Source organism: Schistocerca americana, chromosome 4 (assembly GCF_021461395.2).
Source record: "Schistocerca americana isolate TAMUIC-IGC-003095 chromosome 4, iqSchAmer2.1, whole genome shotgun sequence".
NCBI classification, from domain to species: domain Eukaryota; kingdom Metazoa; phylum Arthropoda; class Insecta; order Orthoptera; family Acrididae; genus Schistocerca; species Schistocerca americana.
In genome coordinates, this window is record NC_060122.1 from 686,827,970 (window position 1) to 686,852,777 (window position 24,808).

At 39.0% G+C, this 24,808-nt stretch overlaps 1 protein-coding gene across 2 annotated transcripts in view; it reads left to right on the forward strand.

The window, feature by feature from the left end:
* LOC124612615 (UDP-glycosyltransferase UGT5-like) overlaps nucleotides 1-24,808 on the forward strand; it is a 327,618-nt gene that overhangs the window by 286,496 nt on the left and 16,314 nt on the right. For both annotated transcript variants that reach the window (XM_047140907.1, XM_047140909.1), the window contains 2 exons: nucleotides 7,536-7,629; nucleotides 10,920-11,142. In XM_047140907.1, the coding sequence (XP_046996863.1) occupies nucleotides 7,536-7,629; nucleotides 10,920-11,142 (317 nt within the window). The remainder of the gene's footprint in view (nucleotides 1-7,535; nucleotides 7,630-10,919; nucleotides 11,143-24,808) is intronic.

Sequence of the window (24,808 nt, forward strand, 5' to 3'; positions counted from 1 at the left end):
AAAGGTGCACTAACACAGGCAAAGTTATTTCACGCATGTAGGTAGGCAACTTGAGGACAGCTATGTAAGGACTAGTGAGTATGCGTGCATGGATACGCACACAACACCATTTAGCAGGGTCTGGAGGGCACCAGACTGACGTACTGGGTAGTATTAATGTTGGTGGTAATCAAGAAGTGATGCCCATATTGCACCTGGAATAACTGTCTGGGTAAGGGGGGCCACATGTACCCAGTTATTTAAAACAGACCCACTAGCTCTCCATGGTAATGCAAGTAACCTGCAATGCCCATGCCATGTGATCACTTAAAGCTGACTTACAGGTGTGTAGTCTTCTGAATGCCCACACACACACACACACACACACACACAAGCTTATTTGTGACAGTGCTACTTTTCTTGTGCCTATCTGCAACTCAGCATCTCCGCAACATGATGAGAATGAGTTATAAAATCTTAAAACCCGTAATGTAGGTAAATGTTCCAATCGAGGCTGTCGAAAGATAATTCACAATCTTCCTGAAAATTTCAGCTGCAGATACTCAAAACTGTTGTTCTGATTATTAAAAGCTTTCAACATTATTGCTTGACTGATAAAACAGGTTTCATCAATAATATTTACTGTAAACATGCCTATTGTTACAAACTCTCAGAAGTATTATTTTTTATGATAGTCATTGTACACAACAATGGTAGGGAAATTGATTGCTATTGTAACTTTTTTGAAAATGTATTACCATTAAAGATTTTCAATTCTAATAATATGTTTCTAAAGTAGTTTCTCATAAATTAATTTACAACCATGGACCTTGCCGTTGGTGGGGAGGCTTGCATGCCTCAGTGATACAGATAGCCGTACCGCAGGTGCAACCACAACGAACGGGTATCTGTTGAGAGGCTAGACAAATGTGTGGTTCCTGAAGAGGGGCAGCAGCCTTTTCAAGAGTTGGAGGGGCAACAGTCTGGATGATTGACTGTTCTGACCTTGTAACACTAACAAAAATAGCCTTGCTGTGCTGCTACTGTGAACGGCTGAAAGCAAGGGGAAACTACAGCTGTAATTTTTCCCGAGGGCATGCAGCTTTACTGTATGCTTAAATGATGATAGCGTCCTCTTCGGTAAAATATTCTGGAGGTAAAATAGTCCCCCATTCGGATCTTCGAGCGGGGACTACTCAGTAGAACGTCGTTTTCAGGGGAAAGGAAACTGGGGTTCTACAGATCGGAGCGTGGAATGTCAGATCCCTTAATCAGGCAGGTAGGTTAGAAAATTTAAAAAGGGAAATAGATAAGTTAAAGTTAGATATAGTAGGAATTAGTGAAGTTCGGTGGCAGGAGGAACAAGACTTTTGGTCAGGCGAATACAGGGTTATAGCCGGCCGCGGTGGTCTAGCAGTTCTAGGCAAGCAGTCCGGAACTGCCCGACTGCTACGGTCGCAGGTTCGAATCCTGCCTCGGGCATGGATGTGTGTGGTGTCCTTAGGTTAGTTAGGTTTAAGTAGTTCTAAGTTCTAGGGGACTGATGACCACAGTAGTTAAGTCCCATAGTGCTCAGAGCCATTTGAACCATTTTTGAATACAGGGTTATAAATAAAAAATCAAATAGGGGTAATGCAGGTAATTCCGGTAGTGAAGGGAGATGAAAATTTAATAGTCATGGGTGACTGGAATTCGGTAGTAGGAAAAGGGAGAGAAGGAAACGTAGTACGTGAATATGGATTGGGGCTAAGAAATGCAAGAGGGAGCCACCTGGTAGAATTTTGCACAGAGCATAACTTAATCGTAGCTGTATACATGGAAGAGCCCTGGAGATACTAGAAGGTTTCAGATAGATTATATAATGGTAAGACAGAGATTTAGGAACCAGATTTTAAATTGTAAGACATTTTCAGGGGCAGATGTGGACTCTGACCACAATCTGTTGGTTCTGAACTGTAGAATAAAACTGAAGAAACTGCAAAAAGGTGGGAATTTAAGGAGATGGGACCCGGATAAACTGAAAGAACCAGAAGTTGTACATAGTTCAGGGAGAGCATAAGGGAAAAATTGACAGGAATGGGGGAAAGAAATCACTAGAAGAAGAATGAGTAGCTTTGAGAGATGAAGTAGTGAAGGCAGCAGAGGATCAAGTAGGTTAAAGATGAAGGCTAGTAGAAATCCTTGGGTAACAGAAGAAATATTGAATTTAATTGGTGAAAGGAGAAAATATAAATATGCAGTAAATGAAGTAGGCAAAAAGGAATACAAACGTCTCGAAAATGAGATTGTCAGGAAGTGCAAAATGACTAAGCAGGGATGGCTAGAGGACAAATGTAAGGATGTAGAGGCTTATCTCACTAGGGATAAGACAGATTCTGCCTACAGGAAAATTAGAGAGACCTTTGGAGAAAAAAGAACTGCTTGCATGGATATCAAGCGCATAGATGGCAACCCAGTTCTAAGCAAAGAAGGGAAGGCAGAAAGGTGGAAGGAGTATATAGAGGGTTTATACAAGGGCGATGTACTTGAGGACAATATTATGGAAATGGAAGAGGATGTAGATGAAGACGAAATGGCAGATAAGATGCTGCGTGAAGAGTTTGACAGAGCACTGAAAGACCTGAGTCGAAACAAGGCCCCGGGAGTAGACAACATTCCATTAGAACTACTGATGGCCTTGGGAGAGCCAGTCATGACAAAACTCTACCATCTGGTGAGCAAGATGTATGAGACAGGCGAAATACCCTCAGACTTCAAGAAGAATATAATAATTCCAATCCCAAAGAAAGCAGGTGTTGACAGATGTGAAAATTACCGAACTATCAGTTTAATAAGTCACAGCTGCAAAATACTAACGCGAATTCTTTACAGACGAATGGAAAAACTGGTAGAAGCTAACCTCAGGGAAGATCAGTCTGGATTCCGTAGAAATATTGGAACACATGAGGCAATACTGACCCTACGACTTATCATAGAAGCTAGATTAAGGAAAGGCAAATCTACGTTTCTAGCATTTGTAGACTTAGAGAAAGCTTTTGACAGTGTTGACTGGAATACTCTTTCAAATCCTGAACATTGCAGGGGTGAAATACAAGGAGCGAAAAGCTATTTATAATTTGTAAAGAAACTAGATGGCAGTTATAAGAGTCGAGGGACATGAAAGGGAAGGAGTGGTAGGGAAGGGAGTGAGACAGGGTTGTAGCCTCTCCCTGATGTTATTCAATCTGTATATTGAGCAAGCAGTGAAGGAAACAAAACAAAACTTCAGAGTATGTATTAAAATCCATGGAGAAGAAATAAAAACTTTGAGGTTCGCCGACGACATTGCAATTCTGTCAGAGACAGCAAAGGACTTAGAAGAGCAGTTGAACGGAATGGATATTGTCTTGAAAGGAGGATATAAGATGAACAGTAACAAAAGGAAAATGAGGATAAAGGAATGTAGTCGAATTAAGTCGGGTGATGCTGAGGGAATTAGATTGGGAAATGAGACACTTAAAGTAGTAAAGGAGTTTTGCTATTTGGGGAGCAAAATAACTGATGATGGTCAAAGTTGAGAGGATATAAAATGTAGACGGGCAATGGCAAGGAAAGCATTTCTGAAGAAGAGAAATTTGTTAACATCGTGTATAGATTTAAGTGTCAGCAAGTAATTTGTGAAAGTATTTGTATGGAGTGTAGCCATGTATGGAAGTGAAACATGGACAACAACTAGTTTGGACAAGAAGAGAATAGAAGCTTTCAAAATGTAGTGCTGCAGAAGAATGCTGAAGATTGGATGGGTAGATCATATAACCAATGAGGAGGTATTGAATAGAATTGGGGAGAAGAGAAGTTTGTGGCACAACTTGACTAGAAGAAGGGATCGGTTGGTAGAACATGTTCTGGAGCATCAAGGGATCACCAATTTAGTATTGGAGGGCAGAGTGGAGGGTAAAAATCGTAGAGGGAGACCAAGAGATGAATACACTAAGCAGATTCAAAAGGATGTAGGTTGCAGTAGGTACTGGGAGATGAAGGAGCTTCCACAGGATAGAGTAGCATGGAGAGCTGCATCAAACCAGTCTCAGGACTGAAGAAAACAACAACAACAACAACAACAACAACAACAACCATGGGTGCATTCACATTGGAGGGGATATCCGTGGATAGGCCAGACAAACATAAGGCTCCTGAAGAGGGGCAGCAACCATTCAGTAGTTGGAGGGAAACAGTGGGGATGAGTGACTAATGTCTTGTAACATTAGCCAACATAGCCACACTGGGCTGATGCTGTGAGACCAAGGGGAAACTAGAGTGTTCAAATTCCTTGAAGATATACAGCTCTTCCATATGGGTTTTTGATGATGGTATCCTCTTCAGTTTAATTATCCTGGAGGTAAAAAAAGGTACCACATTTGAACCTCCAAGCAGGGACTACTCATGAATGTGTTATCCTGAGGAAAACAAAGTTTGGCATGCTATGGGATGTTGTTTGGAGTATCAGATTTCTTACCTTTTTGCAGTTTCTTCAGTTTTAATTTTTAGTCATAACCAGCAAATTACAGTTGCAGTCCATATCTGCCCCCTGGAAATGTCATGCAGTTTAAAATGTGGTTTCAAAATCTTTGCCTTACCATTATGCAGTTAACATTAAACCTTCCAGTTTCTGCTGGTTGCTTACAGGTATATAACATTATTTTACTATTCTTCAAATAAAAACTGGCAGAAGCCAACCTCCAAGAAGATTGGTGTTGGTTTCAAAGAAACATAGGAACACACGAGGCAATACTAACCTGGTGTTAGAAAATAGATTTGTCATTCATCAACCTATTTAGATGGATTTAAAGAATGATTTTGCCTGGGCTGACTGGAATATGCTTATTGGAAATCTGAATGTTACAGGTATAAAACAAGGGGAATTAAATGTTATCTACAACTTGTAGAGAAACCACACTGGAATTACCGGAGTTAAAAAATCGTTAAAAGGAAGCAGTAGTTGAGAAAGGAACTAGACAGTGTTGTAGCCTATCCCCCATTTTATTCAGTGTGTATGCTGAGCAAGATATGGAGGGAACTTAAAGTTCAGAGGATTAAATAAGAAGTTCGAGGTTTGCTGATGGAATTGCAACTCCCTCAGAAACAGCAGAGGATTTGAGGTGCAAAAACTTCTGTCCACAAATCAGCATGCATTTAGAAAATATTGATCATGTGAAACTTAGCTTGTCTTTTACCCACATGATACCCTGTGAACCATGGATGAAAGGCAGCAGGCAGATTCCATACAGTCCATATTCCTAGAGTTCTTTAAAGCATTGAACATAGTGTCCCAGTGCAGACAGTTAATGAAGGTCCAGGTATAAATATTAGCTTCCTTGATATGTCAGTGGTTTGAAGACTTGTTAGTTAGTAGAACCTAGTACATTGACCTCGGTGGCAGGTGTTCATCACAGATGAGGCTCTTGTCAGGATTGCCCAAGGTGAGTGTATAGGACTGTCTTATTGTCCACATACATAAATGAAGCTGATGGACATGATCAGCAGCAGTATACAGTTGTTGGCTGATGATGCTATGATGTAAGGAAAAGTGTCATCATTGAGTGACCCTATGAGGATACAAGATGATTAGACAAAATTTCTAGTTGCCGTGATAAATGTCAGCTTGCTCTAAGTGCAGAAAAATATAAGTTAATGTGGATGAGTGAGAAAAACTGTTCTGTAATAGTCAAATACAGCATTAATTGTGTGCCAGTTGACACAGTCACATTGCAAATTGTTACAAAATGTAATGATCACATAAAATCAATTGTAGGGAAATTGAATTGATGGTTTCAGTTTATTGGGGGAATTCTAGAAAAGCATCTTCCATGTATAAAGAAGAACACTTATAGAACACTTGTGCAACCCAGTCATTCTCAAGGTTTTGAATGTCAGTCCTCTTGATTGATGGTCTGTGGGACTTCTGCCATTCACTTACGTAATAAAATGAAACACACATAACATTTGTTTTGATGTTATTCTGTTATATTGCAAACAGTTTTGGAGACTCAGTACACCACCTGCATACAGGTTGGCCACTGATGGGATCATGTATACAGTTGGAATTAAACTCCTCAGCATTAGTTAAGGCCTGAAGATTCTGTATCGAGTCGCTGAAACTGGTTGCAAGGTAATAAAATAACATCAGAATAACAGCTGTGAGTATTTTGTTTTATTATGTAACATTCTTACCCAGGTGTTGGGGGACCCCTCCAGGTCAGATTAAAGGGAAACATCAAAGCAGTTCAGGGGCTTATTGCTAGATTTGTTACTGGGAGGTTTGATCAACCTACTGTGGAGATACTTCATGAACTGAAATGGGAGTTCCTGGAGCAAAGATAACATCCTTTTTGTGAAACACTATTGTGAAAGTTTAGATAACAGGCATTTGAAACTGACTGCAGAATGATGCTACTAACAGTACTGTACATTTTGTGTAAGGATCTCAAAGACAAGATAAAAACAATTGAGGCTCATACGGAGGTATATAGATAGACGTTTTCCCCTTGCTCTATATTCAATTGGAACAGGAAATGTCTAGTGGTACAAGTACCCTCCACCATGCACCAAACATTGGCATGTGGAGAGAGAGTGAGTGAGTGAGTGAGTGAGTGAGTGTGTGTGTGTGTGTGTGTGTGTGTGTGTGTTTGTGGACATCTGTGCATATCAGTTGAACAGAACGGATATCATCTTGGAAAGACAAAAGTGAAGTAAGAGTAATGGAATATATTCTAATTAAAACAGATGAAGCTGAGGAACTTAGACTGACAAATGAGATGCTAAGATGAGATGAATTTTACAGTTTCACAGAAAATTATCTGTTAATGGACAAAGTAGAGAGGATATAAAAACGCAGATATGCAATAGAGAGGAAAACATTTCTGAAAAATAGAAATATGTTAACATAGAATACAAATTTAAGCATTAAGAAGTCTTATCTGAAGGTATTTGTCTGGTGTGTAGCCCTTAATGAAAATTAAATATGAATGATAAAAAGTGCAGATAAGAAGAGAACAGATATTGAAATGTGGCACGGCAGATGATAGCTGAAGATCTTCTTGCCAGATTGAGAGCAGATGAAGAGTCACTGAATCAAACTGAATAAAAAATAAATTTATGGGAAAACTTCACTAAAAGGAGGACTAATTTGTAGGACACTTCCCAAAGCATCAAGGAATCATGATTTTGCTAATGGAGAGAAGTGTGGGGGGTAAAAAGATTAAGGGGCAACAAAGTTGTGAATGTAGTAAGTACAGGATACACTGACATGGAGAGCTGCATCAAACCAGTCTTTGGACTGAAGTAAACAACAACAACAACAACAACAGCAACATTTTCAAAATAATAAAATTTTGGAGACAATGAAGAGTTCATGACAGTTGGTATCTATCTATCTCTATTTATTCCTTCACCCCCTCCCCCCCCCCCCCCCCCCCCCCCCCTTGCCCCCCACACACACAATTTTTACTTTTCTGTCTTAACTTTGTGCATAAAGAAAGGTGTGAAAGTGTAAAAAGACAATTTTCTTTTTCCCTCAGCTATTTCACCCTGCACTCAGTAAGACCATTCGTCCCAGGTGTCATAGAAGTTGGAGGAATGCATCTCCCACCAGCACCTAAACCTCTTCCCCAGGTAAGAAATTTGGCAGTGTGAGAATATGGCACATTTATTTTTTGAACTGTAATCATTATACTGCTTACTGATGACAAAAAGTATTGGCCACTGATGTCTGTAAAAATCTTTGAGTCACTGAGGGAATTTATATAAAGTAGCTCAGTATTATTTGTAGACTAGCTCATTAATTCTGTCACATAATTTTTATCTCTGGAGATCTAATGTCAATTGAAGATCAGGTATTAAACTTTGTTCATTTCAGTATTTTTTTATTGTTTCAGATAAACAAAATAACACATTTCAGATAAAATACTATTAGATGTCAATAGTATCAATTCACTTTCTATTGGTCCAATAAAAGTTCTGCACTTAAAATCTTATATTCCATTGCTGGATGGAATAAAATCAATCAAATGAGTAATAAGAGGTGTTGAGTAGAAGATGGGAACATGAACAAAAACTCAAAAAGGAGAGTGGAAGGCTATTAGGAGGGGGAGGGGAGGGGGGGGGGGGATGTGAAACAAGCAAAAGGCATAGGAACACAGCATTGAAGAGATTGCATTGTGGCATTATCTATGCTTGGAGGTCAATAAAGAAGAAACTTGAGCTGCTATTCAATATAGCATGCCACATGAATTTGATGGCTGAGGTCAGTTCCAGGTCTCTTATTCTGAAGTTCATCTGTGGTGCCAGCTGTTTGTAACCACGTGCAATGTACATATTGATAAACCAAAACATGTCTTCGTACTTCAGTATGCCTTCATACCTTTTCACAAAATATGCTAAAAATTGACATTGGACATATCTATGCATTGTTGCCAACCTACATTTGGTTGGTATTCACAAAAATTACAGGTATTGTAGATGTACTTTATGTACAACAATGTCAACTCACTCTCAAGTGATGCTTGTCATTTACAAAAAATGTATTTAAAGTCGTCGCACTCCCACCGGTGTAAGGGACGTGGTGTCACAAAATGAGGTTTTAAGTTATGTATAATAACAGAATTAGGTTGCTTGAAGGCTATACCTGTTTTCCTTTATGTTAGTACTAACTTAAAAGAGTTTTTTGCTGCATATTAAATTTGTTTGATTGCATATTGGGTGGTATCAACCATACTTAAGTCTGTTATTACTATCTTCCATCTTAGCAAAATAAGATAAATGCTTACAAAATTTAAATCACAAACTTTATGTATAAATTATTTCATCTTAAAGTAATTTTTGTGTTGATTCCAAAACTGCTCATAGAAGCTCAGGTTTTTTTTAGTCTGTAATATTTCTGAAGTCGCAGATGATTTAATATTCTGTATTTTAATAAAATTAATTCAATTCATACATTTGGATTACAGTTTTAGCTGTATCATCTGCTGAAAAAATGTTATTTTTCAAACCAGTCTTTAAACCTAATTTGAATGTTATGTGTCATCATCCTTTGTTTGTTGGTGATACTATTTTGGAATTGGCTAAATGAGCATGTCATCCACGAAACTTATTATGGCAGAAAAAAATGGAGTTATCTTTTCAAGTGGTTTCAACATTCAAAATACGGGTTTCTTAAAGAATCCTGAAATAAAATTTCAGAAGGATTGTGTGGTATCTATGGAATCAGTAATCAATCAGCAATATTGCCCTGTTGTCATAAATATGTCTTATGTGTGTAAAAAACAAAAAAAAGAAAAGAAAAGAAATACACTTCATACAAATTTTGGTTCAGTTCAATGAGTCAGCTGTTATGTGTCACAACTGACATTGCTTTGATGATCAATAATCAATTATGAAATTACATCACAGTGTTATTGCGCAGACAGGTATAAAGGCACAAACCAGTCAATGAAATAAGACATGAGACCAGGGACAAGGTCCAGTAAAGAATTTATGGAGGAGGAGTTTAATGAAAGAAGTGTTTATGAAGACTCATAGAACTGTATAGCCCTACTAGGCTAAAGTGTGAGCACCAGAGTGGAGTAGTGAGAGGTAAGAGCTCAGTGAACAGTGGAGACCAGGGAAATTGTGCAATTGTTGGAGGGATAGACACCACCTAAGCAAACAGTGAAAGGATCCAGAAGGCACAAGCTATGAATTGGCCATTGTAGCTGACCAAGTGCTCAGCAGAAAACTGTGCCACCAAACCCTTTGCTGCCCTTACGTTAATACCCTTCCATAAAATTCTTCCCATTTAACTCTGAGTGGTATTTCTACCACATACCCAACCTACAAAATACCCTATTCTGCTCTTAATGCCTCTCCTGTTTACAATGCCTCACTACAGGAGCCATCATACCTGTGTAGGAAGCTGCAAAATGATGTTGTAGTAAGAGGTAGGACCAATATATTACTGTTGATATGGCCAGCAAATTTGTTAAGAAAAATTGTCTAAAGGGGAAAAAACAAAAAAACAAAAAATCATGGAACAGGTCTGCTCGAGTGGAGTCAGCATGCAAACATATTACTACCTAGTTAGGTTATCATTGTCCCCATGCTGCAAGTTTGATTTAATAAGATATGTTACTATTTTATGCTGGAATATTGCAGAATGTCTAAAATTTGAAAGTTGATTTCTTTTGCACCTATGTTTTGTTTTAACAATAAAATTTATACTGAGAAGAAGACGATTAGATATCTTTTAAATTGCTAATTGACAATATGTTTATTGTTTTTGGACCAAATTTTCATAATATGCTTTGATTAAATAGTGATTTTACAAACTTTTCCATTAAACAAAAATTTTTTTAAGAAGCCAACAACATTTCCATAGTTAAAATGTAAATATTTAACTAATGAATAATAAATTGTGATGTTGAACAGTTTAAATAAAAAAAAATTGTATCACAAGTTTACATGATATTTTCTATATACTAGTTATAGTGTCTTCAACATACATTTATCTTCAAAATTATTTGCAAGTGAAATTAATAGGATTAATTGATTTGAGGAGCATTATGTTTACATATTGTAAATGACAGAAATGTTGAAATTAATTGTGGACAGTAAAAAAAAAAAAAAATATTGTTGCTGTATAAGCTCAAATGTATCTTATGCTTCATCAGGAAACATATAGTTGATTATAAGATTGAAACAGTATCGAATACTTCGAAACCAAAAGTGATATTGATCTCTTCAGTTTTGTAAACTGGCCTAGTTCTTGGGGTTTCACGTATTGAATGTTTCTTCCTTCTGATTAAATGAAGAATGTACCACAATTTCTTACCAGCAAATAATATAGTAATAATTTTCAGTTGTTGGCAGTTAGAGTAGTTAAGTGTTTAGTCACTGAACAGGAAATAAAAATTATTATTTCTTTTTAGGACATAAAAGAATTCCTTGATGGTGCCATTCATGGAGTTATTTACTTTAACATGGGCTCAATGATCAAAGCATCAACACTGCACGAGGATAAGCTACATGCATATCTTGAAGCTTTCTCATCACTTCCGCAGAGAATTCTTTGGAAATGGGAAGAAGATACACTTCCATATCAACCTGAAAATGTTATGGTCAAAAAATGGTTACCACAGTTTGACATACTCAGTAAGTTTATATATAGTTCCCAATTTTTTTCTTATTTACTTAGCCCATGGAAGAATTTCAAGAACTCCTTCTTTAGATGACAGAACAACAGATTTCCTAAGTTCTTGTTTCACACATGCTTATTTAACATATTTTATTAGATATCTAACACTTGGTTTTGGAGAAACTGATTAACATACAACAAAAAACATTCCTCAATGAAGAAACTACTTCTTCATTTTTGACACTATAGAACTTGATGGGTATTAGCCTCATCAACAGGCTGCCTCCATATATCATTGTTCTCTACTTTTCTCTTCCATCCTGAGATCTCTGTCTTGGTTTGGTCAGCCAACACATTTTCTAGCCATCTTACTCTTGGTCAACCACTACTTCTGGTGGAATACAATCTTGTTTCCATTATTCTTTTGGAATCCTGTCATCTGCCATTCTTTCCATGTATCCTGACCAGAGTATTCTCTTGACTGCAAGGGTAATCCCAAAAGTAAGGTCTCCAATTTTTTTTTTTTTTTTTAATAAGTACAGAACTCTGTTTGTGTGGCAGATGGTCACACTGCTATGAAGAGTGCCTCATGCACTGTGTGTAAATGTGCGCATTCTCAACGCTTTGCAGCCATTGAGAATGGAGCTCCCGTTGGATGTTTCTGCCAAGTGCAAATTGCATGCAGTTATTCGGTTTTTAAAAGCAAAGGCACTGTGCCAATTGAAATCCATCAGCAATTGACGGAAGTGTATATGGTGAGGCCTGCATGGATGTCAAAAATGTTCGTAAGTGGTGTAGAGAGTTTGCAGCTGGTCGGACCAAAATTCATGACGAACAAAGGAGTGGGAGACCATCAATTTCTGAGGAAACAGTGTTGAAGGTTCAACAAAGCATGCGTGAAGATTGGCGGATCACCCTGGATGATCTCTGCATGTTGGTTCTTGAGGTTTCCCGAAGCACCACTCACAGAATTTTAATGGAAACATTGAACTACCAGAAGGTGTGCACAAGATGGGTGCCACACATGCTGACTTAGGATCACATGCGGAAACGAGTTGATGCTTCCTGCGCATTTCTTCACTGCCTTCCAGCCGAACAGGACAACTTTCTGGACTCAATTGTCATAGGTGACGAAACCTGGGCATACCACTTTACACCTAAGACCAAGCAACAATCACGCCAGTGGCGGCATCCTTCTTTGCCAAAGCCGCGGAAATTCAAACAAACACAGTCTGCCATAAAGTCATGACAAGCGTTTTTTGGGATCAGAAAGCAGTACTGTTGGTAGACTTTATGTCCACTGGGACCACAATTAACACTGACAGGTACTGTGAGACTCTAAAAAACCTCAAATCGGCAATTCAGAACTGGAGAAGAGGAATGTTGAGCAAGGGCATACACATTCTCCATGACAATGCTCGCCCACACATTGCTCGGCAAACCGTTGTTCTCCTGCAACAGTTTCAGTGGAAAATAATCACCGAACCACCCTATAGTCCTGACTTGGTGCACAGTGACTATCACCTGTTCCCTATCTTAAAAGAACATTTGGCCAGAAAGCAATTCAGCTCTGACGACGAGGTGAAAGAAGAGGTTCATAACTTTCTGAACAGCATGGCAGCGAGCTGCTATACATGGGCATACAAAAACTCTCACAGTGTCTACAAAAATGCATCAACCTAAATGGTGATTATGACAAAAAATAGCTATATGTTCAAGCTGTAAACTGATGTAAACCATTGTAGAAATAAACAGGACTATGTACTTATAAAAAAATAGAAGACCTTAGTTTTGGGATTACCCTCGTACATCATTCATTCATATAAGCTGTTGTAATTGATGGTCATGTCATATTGTGAAACCCTCAGTGTCACTCAAGGGCCCAGCATAGAGTTTTTCAGGATTTTGTTTCAAATGATCTTAGCTTGCATATATCCATTTCTGTCATCATCCAAGTTTATGATCCGTGTGATGTAACGCTGCCCTTCAAAGGGAATAATATGTTCTCCAGTAGTTGTTCTTGTGATTAGAAAAATCATAAATACCTGTAAGTTCACATACCAGTAATATGCTCTATTTATTACTTGTATCCTTTTTCTAAAACAATGATTTTTATTGTTATCACTGGTTAAAAGGACATTTAGATAATGGAATATTTATTATAGCCTGCAAATTATGCAGTGTTCTTCTAGCCTTAGAATCGGAGATTATCATCATGCATTTTGTCCTGTTTTCACTTAGAATAAGTCCAGTTTTTGCTCATTATACTAGCATTATTTTGTAAATGTCTTTGTGGGTGTTTGTATCTTACCACATTTGCAATGTCATCTGCATTAGAACATATCTAACTGGATTTAAAGATCATTTTATGCCTCTTGTTTATATTTTGTATCAGGGTGTGCTGTGCTGAGTTAAACAAGACTGCCCAGAGGCCATCATCCAGTTCATTTCACCTGTAAAGAGACAGCTCTTGGTCTTTTGTTATTTACTTTTTCCTTTGCATCCTTCATTAATAATGTAACTAATTTTCTTGACTTGTACCATGGACACTGCCTTATTGAGCACACATCCAGTGTCTGGTGGGAGGAATTGTGTGCTTCAGGGAGTATAAGAACAAAAGACTTGGCAGAAGCGACTTAGAATATAAGAACGATGACGAAGCCCAGAAAAATGAAAGAAATGGCTTAAAGAGATCACAAAGGTTAAGTACAATGTTATGGGACTACAAGAAGTGACATCACAAGTGCAATGACAGATAGATAAGCTTCAGTAAGCTTTACTGCTTAGTGGAGCAGAAAGAACAGGTCATTCTAGAACAGGATTTATAACAACAAAGAAGATAAGAGGAAATCTCTTGGAATTTGAACCTATGAACAGGCTGAGAATAAGAGAGAAGTTCAGAAATATAACAGCAACAGCAGCATACACAGTAACAGAGGAAACAGAAGAAGGAATAAACAACAGTTTTATGAGAACCTTGAAAGTGCACATAGAAAAGTACAAGAACAGAACCTGTTGCTAGTTTTGGGAGATATTAATGTGGAGGAGTATAGGGAAATCCACATTACATGAGGAAAGTAATTAGAAGGAAGGTATGCTGTGTCATTTCATTGCTAAAAATAATTTACTCATTAATAGTACCAGTTTTCCACACAGAAGGATCCATACTGAAACATGGAAACTGTTAAGCTGTTAACCAAACAGATCATGTGTCAGTAAAATCAATTCGAAATGCTCTGACAGCAGATGAGGAAATGATGTGAAACCAAGGTAGGGGAAACAGAGTCTACAAAGTTACAGGGGAAAAAAACTGGAACAAGAAGAAGGAAAGAAATGAATGGCTAAATGACATATGTAGATTGACAAGAGAGGGTAGAAATACAGCAAGAGAATGCTGTAGAGAGAGACACTAAGAAATATGGAGGTGTATAAGAATAACAGTCAAATGGTTGTAAGATGTGTAAGAGAAAGATAAGGACTGCTTGAAAGCATATTTTTATAAGACAGAACAACTAAAGGAACACAGTGAAATATTTCACCACATTCACATTCAGGACTGTCTGATAGACCCCATTTGGCCATCAGTTGTTTACATATATCAACTCTCACTCTGATGTAGTTCATAGTTATCCACAGTTTGCTTGGGAGTTTCAGCTCTTCGATCTTCTTGTGAGTTTGTCGACCAAATTTTGGTTCTAGTTCTTTCCAAGCTATCTTCAAGTTGAAGCCTTGCAGTTGTTCACTGATTTTCCATAAAGTTTGCTAGGATGGGAGCCAGGCCAGTTGTGTGGCCTGGAGAGTTCCAGAATTTATCCACATTGTCTCCTTCAGTTGGAAATCCACTTTAGTTACATGCACACTTTTCATCCAGACTAGTGAACAGCATCTCAGTTGTGCATTAAGTGTAATTTAATTTCATTCCCAAGCATTTACACTTATTCTCACGCTTGATGCATTGTCCAATCATAGAGAACTGTGGTTTTGTATTTATGTCCGTATTGTTAAGATGCATTATGGTGTCATTCATTTCACTTGGTTTTGGATGTAGTTGTGACTTGGAGTAGTAGGTGTTCAGCACTTCCAGATCTGCATTCAATATTTTGTTGAGGTTGTTAAATTTTTTTACTTTGATATGTGATGTCCATGTTGTCTGCATATGCAAATTTATGCAATTTTGTATCTTGTATGTCAGCAGTATATAGACTGAAAAGAATGGGTGCTAGTGCTGAACCCTGTAGCAGGGTGTTATTCAGGATCATGCTGCTCATGCCATAAAGTGAAACCTTGATTTTACTATTTGTTTTTGCATTTTGCCAGATGTGTGGCCGAGCAGTTCTAAGCGCATCAGTCTGGAACCACGCGACCGCTATGGTCGCAGGTTCGAATCCTGCCTTGGGCATGGATGTGTGTGATTTCCTTAGGTTATTTAGGTTTAAGTAGTTCTAAGTTCTAGGGGACTGATGACCTCAGATGTTAAGTCCCATAGTGCTCAGAGCCATTTGATCTGTTTGCATTCGATTATTTTAGTTAGCTTAAGCAGTAGCTCCTCAATCCATACTGTATTGTCACCAATGTAAGCTCTATGAGAACCAGGTCTTTTTCTCTTGTTTTGGCGGTCTTGCTCTGTGTATGTTGTGAGGAACAGAAATTAGTCACAACAATTTCTACTATCTCAAAATCTTGCTTTGTATGTAGGGAGGTTGGCTTCGATGTATGGAGTTAATGTAGCCAGTAACATTCTATTTATAGGAAGTACACAGCAGGTATATTGGTCTGAAATTCTTGGGATTATCTCCAGAATTTTTGAATTTTAGCATTGCAATGACTTTTGATTCTTTCTGGATCTTGGGGACTGCACCCAATCTGATGTATTCTGTACAGAGTGTAGCCAACCACCTTCTTCCTAATATTCCTAGTTCTTTAAAGAATTCTGGTAGGATGTCATCAGATCTGGTAAGTTTTCCTGTCTTCACTAACATCAAGGCCTGGGTAATCTCTTTCACAATGTCCATTTTGACTGGATTGTTAAGCAGTTCAGGTGCCTGGAAATCTTTCTTTTCAGCTGTTTGATTTCAGTACAGTCACAATCTCAGATGGACTAGAGACAAGAGATGGCCTCTGAGTCCTCATGGCTTACACATAATTTCTGAAGCAGGGCCCAGCCCTTCCTGATGGAATGTGTGAAATCTTGACTTTAAATTGCCTCCTTCCATCTGCTACTGCATTTCTCATTCATAGCAGTGACCATCTGTTCCATGGTCTCTTCATCCCTGCTCTTCCTAAATTTCTCCACTTGTGTTTCACAACCTTTTACCCAGCAGGGTGTATTCCTTCCTGACCCCATGAGCAATAGCATTTAAGAACACTTTGTATATAAGTTTGTGAATCTTTTGTAGTACTCAGGTTTCATCAGTATCCGGTGTGTTTTCTCAATGTAGGATTGATATTTATGCCAGTCAGCATTCCTTAGTTTCCCATGTGGGATTGGGGGTCTTCTTATAACTATGATTGGTAGGGCTGGCTCCATGGGAATGCCTTGGAAGGCCTCTCTTGTAGATGCAAGGGTGTACCTGTTTCTCTGCATTTGACAAAGGTCAGATTAGGTGTTGAAATTCTGCCCCATTCGGTGTTGAAATTGTGCCCAATTCCTTTGTTTTGAAGATCAGGATATCCTTTGAGTCAAATAGAACATGTAGGTTCTGGTTGTCTGCTCAGTTATTTAGTCCAGTACCTTCAGCTGTGGATCTTGAGTAGCACCATCTGGGGTGTTGAGACTGAAAATTACTGGTGTACAATGCTGGATGGTTAGCATTGGGTGGAACACCTATGGGCCTTTTCTGCAATGGTGATTTACAGACATTATAGAGCATAATCTCTTAAAGTTTTGTACCTATTGTCTATTCTGCTGGCATCACTTTTCTGTCAGAATTCCCTAGGACTTCCTTCTTCACTACAGTGGCCAGCTTCAATACAAGTGGCCAGCTGTGCTTGTCACGACCAGTGCAGCCCACACTGGTAAATCCTGATATTTTGAGTCAATTGATAGTTTAATCCATCAGGTGAGTCTTGTAAGAGTAAGACACTGACTCTTTCTCCAGTTAAAATTTTTTCAAGGATTTCTCCCTTTGACCTTGTGTAGCCTTCTATGTTGAAATGACATACATTCAGTCTTTTCATTTTAAAATTTCTTGTTTGCTCTTTTTGTCTTCATAGGGACTCAGAGGCATAAGTGCATCTGTTCATCATAGTTGTGTAAACTTTTCACTGCTGTGCCATATTACAACGTTGCCCAGGGTACACTATCTAAGAGGCTGCCTCCACTTTGCATCCCCTCATGCATTGAGAGAGACGAGGAAATTTTTCAGCCACTCATGCTGCCATTTTTTGTATGTCTTCAATATCTCCATTAGTCATGTTGGGTATGAGTACCACACACTTGACCAGTATTCTAGAATGAGTTGCTCAAGCATTTTGTAAGCAGTCTCCTCCATAGGGTGCTTCAGTTTTTGCAGTATGCCACTAATTTTACTTATGACTGAGCTTAAGTGAACATTCAATTTCATATCCCCACAAATTGTTACACCCATGGATTTGTATGATTTGACTGATTACAATTGTGTTTCATTGATATTGTGGCCATAATATACTATGTTTCTGTATTTTGTGAAGTGCACAGGTTTACAATTCTGAAAATTTAAAGGAAGTTGCCAGTATGTGTGCATCCTTGAAATCTCTTCAACGTTTGACTGATTATTTGCACAATTTTCTTGACAGATCATCGCTATAGACAGTTGCATGTTCTGCAAAATGCCTGAGGCTACTATTAATATTGTCTGCCAGATTATTGATGTATGATATGAACAGCAAGACTCCCAATACACTTAAGTTGAGTACACCTGAAGTTACTTTTACTTCTCTCACTCTCAATGACTCTCCATGTAGGACAGCATTCTAATTTCCCCTACCAAGACATCCTCAGTCCACTCACAGTTGTTTGATCATTCATTGTTTTCCTAATATGTAAGAAACAAACAAACAAAAAAAAAACACACACACACACACACACACACACACACACACACACACACACACACACACACACAGAGAGAGAGAGAGAGAGAGAGAGAGAGAGAGAGAGAGAGAGAGAGAGAGAGAGAGTCTGTAGTATATTATGTAGTATGTTGGGGTTAAAATGGAAGCTAATTCTGCCATAAATTCTATATGGAATTTCATAGGGACGTAGGTTTTGAATTATTCTTTGAGATATGACAAGACTTCATCTGTAAGTAACTTATTGAATGTGTGAACCCGTCTACTTGTTCTAGTTATCCTTTTTAATTTAGTAATTATTATTGTTTCAATTACCTCACAGTTATTGATGCTGGTTTCGCCGAATTTGATTAAGTGAAGTGTTGTGGTGGCGGAGGTGGTGGTGGTGGTGGTGGTGGTGGTGGTGGTGGTGGGCTTCAGTCCGAAGACTGGAAGACTGGTTTGATGCAGTTCTTCTTGCTATTCTATCCTGTACAAGTCTCTTCATCTCCAAATAAATACTCCAACTTACATCATCCTGAATCTGCTTTCTGTGTTCATCTCTTGGTATCCATCTACAGTTTTTACCCCCCCCCCCCCTCACACACACACACACACACACACACACACACACACACACACACACACACACACACACACTTCTCCCCAGCACTAAATTGGTGATCCCTTAATTTCTTAGAATATGTCCTTTCAAATAATTCATTCTTTCAGTCTGATTGTTACACAAATTTCTGCTTCCCCATTTCTGTTAAGTACTTCCAGAGCACTGCTTGCCCCCATAGCGCCTGCGTGCAAACCAGATTTGCCCCCCTCCCCCCTCTCTCCCCCCCCCCCCCCCCCATTCCAAAAGCTTTTTCTTTTCACACTCATATTAAAGACTTGGCTTCGGCATTTTCATGATATGGAATTTCTTTAATAATAATTTTGAAAAAAGAAAATCCATTTACATACTCCAAAATGAGATTTTCACTCTGCAGCGGAGTGTACGCTGATATGAAACTTCCTGGCAGATTAAAACTGTGTGCCCGACCGAGACTCGAACTCGGGACCTTTGCCTTTCGCGGGCAAGTGCTCTACCATCTGAGCTACCGAAGCACGACTCACGCCCGGTACTCACAGCTTTACTTCTGCCAGTACCTCGTCTCCTACCTTCCAAACTTTACAGAAGCTCTCCTGCGAACCTTGCAGAACTAACACTCCTGAAAGAAAGGATATTGCGGAGACATGGCTTAGCCACAGCCTGGGGGATGTTTCCAGAATAAGATTTTCACTCTGCAGCGGAGTGTACGCTGATATGAAACTTCCTGGCAGATTAAAACTGTGTGCCCGACCGAGACTCGAACTCGGGACCTTTGCCTTTCGCGGGCAAGTGCTCTACCATCTGAGCTACCGAAGCACGACTCACGCCCGGTACTCACAGCTTTACTTCTGCCAGTACCTCGTCTCCTACCTTCCAAACTTTACAGAAGCTCTCCTGCGAACCTTGCAGAACTAGCACTCCTGAAAGAAAGGATATTGCGGAGACATGGCTTAGCCACAGCCTGGGGGGTGTTTCCAGAATGAGATTTTCACTCTGCAGCGGAGTGTACGCTGATATGAAACTTCCTGGCAGATTAAAACTGTGTGCCCGACCGAGACTCGAACTCGGGACCTTTGCCTTTCGCGGGCAAGTGCTCTACCATCTGAGCTACCGAAGCACGACTCACGCCCGGTACTCACAGCTTTACTTCTGCCAGTACCTCGTCTCCTACCTTCCAAACTTTACAGAAGCTCTCCTGCGAACCTTGCACACACAGTTTTAATCTGCCAGGAAGTTTCATATCAGCGTACACTCCGCTGCAGAGTGAAAATCTTATTCTGCAAACATCCCCCAGGCTGTGGCTAAGCCATGTCTCCGCAATATCCTTTCTTTCAGGAGTGTTAGTTCTGCAAGGTTCGCAGGAGAGCTTCTGTAAAGTTTGGAAGGTAGGAGACGAGGTACTGGCAGAAGTAAAGCTGTGAGTACCGGGCGTGAGTCGTGCTTCAGTAGCTCAGATGGTAGAGCACTTGCCCGCGAAAGGCAAAGGTCCCGAGTTCGAGTCTCGGTCGGGCACACAGTTTTAATCTGCCAGGAAGTTTCATTTACATACTAATTCATTATCTAGCCTGTTTGCTGACTTGAGTGAAAGTTTCTTTGACACCTACATATACTCATACAAATTGAACTTTGCTTGCTTTCATAATTGCAAAATCTTCTATTGTCTGTTTAGTACCTAAACTAAGATCTCATGTTCTATTGAAATAATAACCAAATTTGTAAGCCTCTGTTGATGCATTGCTGATCTTAGATGATTTTTTATAATTTTTAATTTAAAAAAATGATCTTTCACTGGATGCAATTGTGACTGGCAGAGTTAGAAATATTCTTAGCTCTATCACTGTGTTGGGAAACGTTGACATTAAATCATATTTGAAAAGATATTGAAGAATGTTATGTGGGCCACAAGACTGGTTTTCTAGGAAATGAGACCTTAAAATCAGTATCATCAATGTTGGGTTCATTTCTGGACTCTGTTTCATTTCTGGAATGGTCTGTAAGTTTCATATGCAAATATTTACAACAACTCATCATATGCATTTTCAACTTCTCGCAGCGTAATGAATAATCCATTTAATTTCAGGCATGCAGCCGCACAAATAAAATTACTACATTTTATTTGCACAGCTGCATGCCCGAAATTTAATGGATTAACAATTCATCAGTTCTTCCTTTGGGTAACTAAATAATGCACTACTGAAAAAACCAAAAATGTCATCTAAACTTCTGAGCTCTTCAGATCTGTTTGTTAAGGAAATTAATGTCTGGTCTAGAATTCAGAAAAAAAAATTCTATTCTGAAATTCATTTTGGGTTCTAACAAAACTTTGTCATGATGTTCATATTGAAACTGAGTCATTTTTCTTCTTGCGCAAAGCATATTTACTGGAAGGAAACTTGCTTCAGCATTTAGTTTCTTTGCACGTTGGTAGCTTCCTTTAAAGCTGTTTCAAAGTTTCCATCTGCAATATTGTGTGAATTTGTCAATCAAGCTCTTTAACAAATTGATTCATATCTGAGTAATAATTGTCTGGTTTTACATCATTGTACTTAAAGAATTAATTTTGCTCAAAACATCATACCAAATTACAACAGAACAAATGCATTTATAACAAGTGAATTTGCTTTGAGACTGTTGGTGCAATAACATGCTCATAAGTTAAGGATAACTGCAGAATGTGGTGCCACACAACGTGGCACCACACAAAACTGGTGCTAATAGCATAGGCACATAGGGAATACACATGACACGATCTGCAAGTCCACAGTATTGGTGATAAGTTGAGAAAACCATCCCAAAACACATGTGCTACAAAATACCACTGTTTCCTGTGCATATACCCCGACATCAATATGGGATATGATCACCATGCACATGTACACAGGCCGCACAACGGGTTGGCATATTCTGGATCAGGTGGTCAAGCAGCTGCTGGGTTATAGCCTCCCATTCTTGTACCAGTGCCTGTCGGAGCTCCTGAAGTGTCGTAGGGGTTTGAAGACATGCAGGGATATGTCGACAGAGAGCATCCCAGACATGCTCAATGGGGTTTAGGTCTGGGAACATGCAGGCCACTCAATTTCCCTGATATCTTCTGTTTCAAGGTACTCCTCCATGATGGCAGCTTGGTGGAGCTCTGCACTGTCATCCATCAGGAGGAAGGTGGGACCCACTGCACCCTGAAAAGGCAGACATGCAAAATGACGTCCCGATACACGTGACCTGTTACAGTTCCTCTGTCAAAGACATTCAGGGGTGTACGTGCACCAATCATAAACCTTTCCCACACCATCAAACCATGACCTCCATACAGGTCCCTTTCAAGGACATTAAGGGGTTGGCATCTGGTTCCTGGTTCACACCAAAACCCGGTGAGAATCACTGTTCAGACTATACCTGGACTAGTCCGTGAACATTTCTTGACACCAGGCTTTATGGGCTCTCCTGTGACCAGGGGTCAGTGGAATGCAGGTCTCCAGGTGAATAAACCATGTCTGTTCAGTTGTCTGTAGACTGTGTGTCTGGAAACAAGTGTTCCAGTGGCTGCGGTAAGGTCCCGAGCAAGGCTACCTGCAGTACTCCGCAGCCGTCTGCGGGCACTGACGGTGAGATATCAGTCTTCTTGTGGTGTTGTACACTGTGGAAGTCTCGGACTGTAGTGCCTGGACACGTTTCCTGTCTGCTGGAATCGTTGCCATAATCTTGAGATCACACTTTGTGGCACATGGAGGGCCCATGCTACGATCTGCTGTGTTTGACCAGACTCCAGTCACCCAAGTATTCTACCCCTCATAAGCATCAAATATGTTTTCTGTGTAGAACCGTAAGGGCTTGGTTGCTTCAATTCTGCTAGACCATCTCATAGTACTTAGAGCTTTTAGCTTTATCTCTGGTAAATGTATGCAAATGATTGACCACCTAATTGTCGACGCTGAAAAGATGACATAAATTTATTGAATAAGGTCTATGTGATTTAGATAAACATGCCTAAATATTATTGTTATTTGTTCTGTATTGCTTGCATCTGATGTGCAATCTAATATGATGGAAACATATTTAAAATCTCTTACTTTCCTCAAAATATGTTTCTATTGTTGTGCCTAGTAAATCAATAATTTCATTTTGAATGTGATCTAAATAGCAGGTCATACTCATCCAACTTGGGTCAGATTTTGATTCAATTCTGCGAATATGCTCCCACATAACTGAATCAAAAGATGCCAGCACCTCTACTGCTTTTAAAAAATTTCCATTATCATGTTCGCATATCTTTTTGGAAGAACCGCAAAAAGTCGGACATTGTCACCAAGAACTTGATAATAGTAATAATCATTTCTAGTACATCACACCAGTGCTTTTTCCCTTCTCTATTAGTCTCAGTTGCATCTGATCTACAGTGTTCTTTGTCTGTGACATATTATTCAATTGTACCAATGACTTCAAATTTTCATTGTGGGAATCACTTGTTTTAGTAAACTTTCTTCCCTCGTCATTAATTGGATAAGTGTGATTATGTACTTAAACAGGATCATGTTTAATTAAAAAATTAATGAGTTTAATATTAAGAGGCCACAGCCCTGGATTTTTGCTAAGTGTCAAACTCTCACAAACTACTGCTATACTGCTTGAAGATTCTTCAGCAGCAACATCACACGTGTCAAAGTTTCATTGTGACCACCAGAGGGAGTAGGAGTGCAACATGACTTTTCTTCACTTGCTTCTGTAGTTTCAGACCCAGACTCGAGCACCTGGCAGAGGCAAGAGTGGTCCCTGAAACAGTTTTTGGGTGAAACTAATGAAATTGATTGTTGGTTCTTGGTTGAACAAATTTACAAACAAATGAAATGCTCACTCTTCTGTTCTATGATATTTTATTTTTTGTTACTGTAGGCATTTTAGAGTGTATATATACATTTCCTTCCACTTCTGACACAGCTGTTGTTTTTCCGGTGTGTCATTGACTGTTGAATTCAGAACGTGGTCGATAACACTATGCAGTGTCTCTTAATTTTTACGATGAGTTTATTAATTTAGGTTACAACTGGCAGCAAAGCCATTAAGGTGGAGTGAGTTAATCTATCTAAATATGAAACCAATCTTATATGTGTTAATGTAATACGGAACGTACTTACTGTACTGTTTTAACATTAGTAAATAATATAGCCAATTAGTTGGAAAAATGAGGATTTGCTTTCGGCTGATGTTGCCTCCATATACGGTTGGGTTTAACAATGAGAATATTGGTGATATACTGGAGATGATAAGCAACCAGGGAAAAAGTGCGACAAAATGTTTCTCTGTTGTTAATTGTTTGTTACAGAAGTCACCTCTCCTTTGAATGTGCTACTGCATTATGAGGTTATAGTCAGTCACGGCTGGTGATCATGTGCTACTGTGCTACAGCACACTGTAAATATTGTACAAAAATTTTGGCATTTATCTTCTAATGAAAGCCATAAATTGCAATAAAATTGTCATTTCTCCTTGGTTGGTGGCCGGAAATCGCACTAAATTTGTCAATTCTTTTCCAACTCATGTTGGTATGTAAATAAAACAGTGAAGAGTTCGTTTTGGATATTCAAAAAATGGCTCTGAGCACTATGGGACTTAACATCTGAGGTCATCAGTCCCCTAGAGTTAGAACTACTTAAACCGAACTAAGGACGTCACACACATCCATGCCCGAGGCAGGATTTGAACCTGCGACTGTAGCGGCAGTGCAGTACTGGACTGAAGCGCCTAGAACCACTTGGCCACAATGGCCAGCTTTGGATATTCATTCTGATATTAATGGCATAGGTCAATGACATAAAAAACTAGTTTGTGTAAGACAATGTAATATGACAAAGTAGCAAGTCATGTATCAATGACACAACAAATGAAATTTACAAAACATATGTAGCTGTACAGGAGAGAGGCGTTGAATTGATCCTACAGGGCGCCAAAACTCATCAAGACAACTGAGCTTATGTACAAACCTTTTTATGATAGATTAGAAATCAGAAAGTTAGAAATCATGATTACATTACTGACAGAATTGTATTGGCACAAAATTA